We start from the raw sequence: 6,000 nt of genomic DNA, 5'->3' as shown, positions 1-6,000 counted from the left end.
ACCACCGCCAAGTATATCAGTACCTCCACCACCTATACAACAGCGTTCTACAAGTTCATCAACAACAAATGAAGGTTCTACAACAGCAAAACAACAACAACGTATCAAATCAAGCAGTAGGACGTCACATCTTTATAGCACGTCGCACTTCCATGAGCCTTTCTTTGGAGAAGGCAATCGGTTTATCACCCTGGCGCACCGTTCGGCTATCGTGAACGGAGCCATTCCCCGGTTTAGCCCACTGCAACTGCGTGCTGATACGAATTTGTCGTCTGACATGAAAGGAAATGGCACCACGGACGGTCTTAAAGGCAGTGGGGGTGCTGGCCCCTTACAGATGGGCAAACAAAAGAAGTCGAAAGCTAACCATTCGGCGACCAGTTACCGTTTGTCCAGGAGGAAGATGTTATTTGACCGAAGGAAACAAATTAGTGACTATGCCCTTGTTATTGCTATGTTTGGAATAGTAGTCATGATCGTGGAGACGGAATTATCCTGGTTTTCATACGGCAAGGTAAAGTATAAAATAACAATAACAAAACTATAGCAAATATGCCACCCTTTAAACCATTGACATGTGTATGTAAACAAGGACCGATAGGGACCCATTGCACGTATTGATACCTATGTATAGATATTGTGGCATTTCACAATCTGTCACCTCTATCCACGCTACCACTACTACAGCATGTCCTTGTAATCACACGCATTGCTGAAATATTACAATTGTGAGCCAACCCAAGCTTGAAATTATATTCATTTTGGGTATACATGTATTTTCCGCCAATTCACTGTACGCACCTACACCACAGTCGTTCAGCTTCTATGCATATGTATGCATACAAGTATCAAGATTAGTCATCCAGGCATAACATTTTATTTCTTCCAATTTATTGACATTATTTAAAAAAGAAAGGTAAAAAACACAAATTATTGATGAACATGTTTGTTAGACTATATCAGATTATCATATCCAGCCATAGCGTTTCAAGTGTTCAACTTGAAATCAGACACCAGTATGCTTTTACCATGCTGGTGTGGCATTCTCATCTTCAGAAGACAGCAAATTATTCATGCAGAGAGAGGACCCGGAAGTAAGTCCTCTCACTATATATATAGTGGATAGCCCAGGCTGGTTTTTACATCTAGCCTCTGGACTGTTTGATATTGTTAAAAGGAGGCCACGACAAGGCTGGTATATTATGTTACACTGAAAATTAAATGAGGATACATAAGTCTCAGTTTGTATCATTTTCATAATGCATTTATTTAAAATCACCAGGGACGAGTAAGAAAGAAAAGTATATAAAATAAAGCTGCGCAATAAAATACGCGTGAGTTGAATTACCCAAACTGAGTAAGGTATTTTGTAAGCATGTTAGGAACGAAGACGGTAAGATACGTATACTGTTCATCACTTTAAATGAATTCATTATATATGTATATTCAAAATATTAATTGTCTATACAGCCACTTCAAAATATATTTAAAATAGTATGTTTTGTCCGCATATGATGTTATATATTTTGTGCCACACATTTAAGAATTAACCTTTCTTGTCGCTTTAAAATAAATCCTTTTATGAATAAACCTTACAGCTAATGTACATTTCTATAAATATCCAAAAATCAATTGTAACTTGAAAACAAACGTAGTTCATGCATTGCATACGTGTTTTTATGCACAGAGTGCCAAACTAGACGAAAGAACGAATGCATATATTATTTGCTTACGCATTTTTGATACACTAAAACTACAAACGTGACCAAAGCACTCTATAACCTTTTTAGCAAAATTAGCATCACCCAAATATCATTATGCGCAATTACGACTCGCAAATTAGTCACCTTTAGTCTAAGTAATTAAAATATCATGAGGTAGGTCGATCCAATGAATTGCTTACGCTTGAATCAACTAGGGTACCTCTTGCTATTGCTCTTTCTCAATTACTCTTGCTCTTTCTCTTATTATGAAATATGCATTGGTCAAAAGGGGCCAGCCTTAAACATGTATAATACGTCTACATCACCATATACTTTTAAGAGTTTTAAGACGGTTCTTTGAAGAGGTTAATAGATATATGAGATGATATAGCTAGGACTTAAAATAATATTATCCTCTAAAAGGACACTCGTGAAAGGACAGGCGATTTAAGTGAATAGTAATGTTTATATAGATTACCAAAAAGATAAGCAAAAGTTGAGTGACTCTACCTGATCTGTGTAAACTTTTTAGCAAGTACCCTCACCTACATAAATTATATATCATCATGCACAATTACAAATCACAAATTAGTCGCCTTAATATCATCAGATTGATTCAGTGAATTATTTACGCTGGATTCAACCAGGGTACCTCTTCCATCTCTAATTATGAAATATGAATTGGTCAAAAGGGGCCAGCCTTTTACATGTATAAGTATATCATCTTGTATACTTGCTTGTTTGAAAAGGGTTTATTTGACCAGGTTAATATAATTATGATGCATAAAATGGAGAGGACCAAGTTAAAATGATATTTATCTTCCAGAAGGACACTCGTGAAAGGACAGGAGATTTAATCGAATAGTATAAATGTTAATATAGATTAGCAAAATGATAAGCAAAAGTGGAGTGACTCGTACTGATCTGTGCAACCTTTTTAGCAAATTAGCCTCACGTTTTATCATCATACACAATTAAGAACCCCAAATTAGTCGCCTTATTCCCCTGCAATTACAATATCATCATAATGTTGATCCACTGAATTCTTTACGCTGGATTCAACTTGGGTACCTCTCCCACCTCTTATCATAAAATATACATTTGGTCAAAGGGGCCAGCCAACATGTACACGTATATCATCATGTATACTTGATTGTATAAAGGTTATAAGAGGGGTATTTGATGAGGTTAATAGATATATGAGATGATATAGCTAGGACTTAAAATAATATTATCCTCTAGAAAGACACTCGTGAAAGGACAGGCGATTTAAGTGAATAGTAATGTTTATATAGATCAGCAAAAAGATAAGCAAAAGTTGAGTGACTCTAACTGATCTGTGTAAACTTTTTAGCAAATTAGCATCACGTACATAAATTATATAATTTGCAACCTTTTTAGCAAATTAGCCTCACGTTATATCATCATACACAATTAAGAACCCCAAATTAGTCGCCTTATTCCCCATGCAATTAAAATATCATAATGTTGATCCACTGAATTATTTACTCTGGATTCAACTTGGGTACCTCTCCCACCTCTTATCATAAAATATACATTTGGTCAAAGGGGCCAGCCAACATGTACACGTATATCATCATGTATACTTGATTGTATAAAGGTTATAAGAGGGGTATTTGATGAGGTTAATATAAGATATATAAGGCCAAATAAAAAATTAAAATAATATTACGTCCTCTAGAAGCTTCCTTTTGAGGTTTCCTCAAATATATTTTAGTTTTTGAAATTCAGTTATAATTTTCAAAAATATGTCAAAAGAAGTTGGGATAACATTCTATAAACTTGTTAAGATACAAGAAACACTTTAATTTGGAAGGTTTTTGATCATTAGCCTCACGTTAACTCATCAGAACAACAAATAAAAAGGGCCTCAGTCTCCTTATTCCATGCATTTATATCATACGCTGATCCAAACAGCTCTATTAGTATGGGTATTTACACCAATTTTATCGATAAAAATACAAAATAAAAGGGCCCCTCTTCCTCCATTTTTTTGTAAAAACCGGACGTAAACATGTATTTATTTTTTACTTGGCCTAAGATGATATAGCTAGGACTTAAAATAATATTATCCTCTAGAAGGACACTCGTGAAAGGACAGGCGATTTAAGTGAATAGTAATGTTAATATAGATTAGCAAAAAGATAAGCAAAAGTTGAGTGACTCTAACTGATATGTGTAAACTTTTCATCAGCAAATTAGCATCACGTACATAAATTATATATCACCATACGCAATAACAAATCGCAAATAAGTTTCTTTTATATCATCATATAATTGTTATATTTTGATCCAGTGAATTGTTTGCGCTGGATTCAACTAGGTACCTCTTCCATCTTTAATTATGAAATATGCATTGGTCAAAAGGGGAAAGCCTTTAAACATGTATCTTGTATACTTGCTTGTAAGAGTTTTAATGGTTTTTGACGAGGTTAATAGGTATATGAGATGATATAGCTAGGACTTAAAATAACATTATCCTCTAGAAGGACACTCGTGAAAGGACAGGCGATTTAAGTGAATAATGTTAATATAGATTAGCAAAAAGATAAGCAAAAGTTGAGTGACTCTAATAATTGCTCTTTGTAACCGTTTTAGCAAATTAGCCTCAAGTATTATCATCATGCGCAATTACCAACCCCAAATTAGTCACCTCATTCCTGTATTATGTAATTAATAATATCATTATATGTTGATACAGTGAATTGTTTACGACTAGGGTACCTCTTCCACATCTTATTATAAAATATGCATTAGTCAAAAGGGGAAAGCCTTAAACATGAGATGAATCAAATGGATAGAGGACCAGCTAGGACTTAAAAATAATATTATTCATTCTAGAACACTAAAAGAAAGGACAGAAGATTTAAGGACACCATGCACCAGTGAAAGGAGAGAAGATTTAAGTGAATTTTTTTTATAGTTGAAATGTGTATGGAAGCAAGAAGATATGAGTTCGTTAAACATGTTAAATGTTTTGAAAGTAAGTCTTTTGGATTTGAATTTAAATCCCTGTAATTTAGAGTGTATATGATTTGTAGAATGAACTTTTACAAAGCATCAAAGTGTTATTTTTCAATAATTTATTGATATAGATAATGAAAAACGACGATTTTTTGTTGTTGGTTGCTTCGAGTCTCAGCTTAAACCCTATAATTAAAATGGCCATGAAGTATAAGCTTGAATAAAATGGGAGTATACGCAACCACTTCGGGGAGTATACGCAACCACTTCGGGGAGTAAACACAACCACTTCGGGGAGCATCTATTAGTCCGAATGTGATTCGTCCGAAAAAAATCGGACGATTCACCCCTCGGACTATGGATGCTCCCCGAAGTGGTTGCGTATACTCCCCGAAGTGGTTGCGTCCCCGAAGTGGTTGCGTATACTCCCATTCTATTCAAGCATATACTTATGTATAATAATCTTTTCCCTAGATTATAACTTGGCACACCCTTAATAAAAAAAAAGGAAAAAGCTGGAGAAAATCCAGAAGTCTATGAATAGGTAAAGTCAACGACTCGACTCATTCTTCTTTGCTTCCACATTCATTAAAAGAAAATCTAAAGAGTCCTCGGTTTCTATGACGACGGAAAAGGGAAACGACAGGGATGCATTTAGCCCTGCTATCGCGTGTTATCGCTTTTCTAAAGGAATAATCGGTTTTGTGAATACAGTGAACAGATGGTAAACTGATATGGAAAGTCAAATATTACATCATGGCGGACTCACTGATTGAAACTACAGAAGATGTGGCTGTTTTTGTTATGGCGCGACAACAAGAGACATTGTGTATCTAACATATATCAAATTTTCAGTTCTTTACGACCGGGTTTTACGACCTGCGCTTTCTTTTGTAGAATGTGGGTTAACAATTCGAGCGGAGTTGTAATCTGCAATTATAGCTGTCCTATAGACAATTTCTGCGTTCTATATCGCTCACATCTACAATACAAACGGAGTTCTTGCACTAAACTTTCGCATTTTGTCGTGAACTGTATCTGTACCTTTTAGCACAGCTCTTCGGGTCTATCCTTCGCCACCATTGCAGTATTTTTAGGGTTCGAGCACAGACCGTCAAACTGTCATTTAGGAAGAGGGAACGAAGGCCGACATTTACATGTATATAATAGGCCTACCGTAGAATTCTGCCTATACAAGCATTTGTACACCTCTAAATAATTGTTTATTTTGACGAAAGAGATGAAAGACAGACAGCATCCACAAAAACATTACAATATAGATTGGTCTTACACAATAATACATGTTTGTACA

The 6,000-nt window shown here is 35.2% G+C and overlaps 1 protein-coding gene across 1 annotated transcript in view; it reads left to right on the top strand.

The window, feature by feature from the left end:
- LOC140171944 (small conductance calcium-activated potassium channel protein 2-like) overlaps positions 1–6,000 on the top strand; it is a 455,506-nt gene that overhangs the window by 269,695 nt on the left and 179,811 nt on the right. Inside the window, 1 exon segment of the mRNA XM_072195288.1 lies at positions 1–514. This exon segment is cut by the window's left edge and continues 801 nt beyond it. Within this exon segment, the coding sequence (XP_072051389.1) occupies positions 1–514 (514 nt within the window).

This window comes from Amphiura filiformis, chromosome 15 (assembly GCF_039555335.1).
Source record: "Amphiura filiformis chromosome 15, Afil_fr2py, whole genome shotgun sequence".
In the NCBI taxonomy this organism is placed as follows: domain Eukaryota; kingdom Metazoa; phylum Echinodermata; class Ophiuroidea; order Amphilepidida; family Amphiuridae; genus Amphiura; species Amphiura filiformis.
Note: the sequence above shows the minus strand (reverse complement) of the source record. Positions and strands in the feature narration are given on the sequence as shown.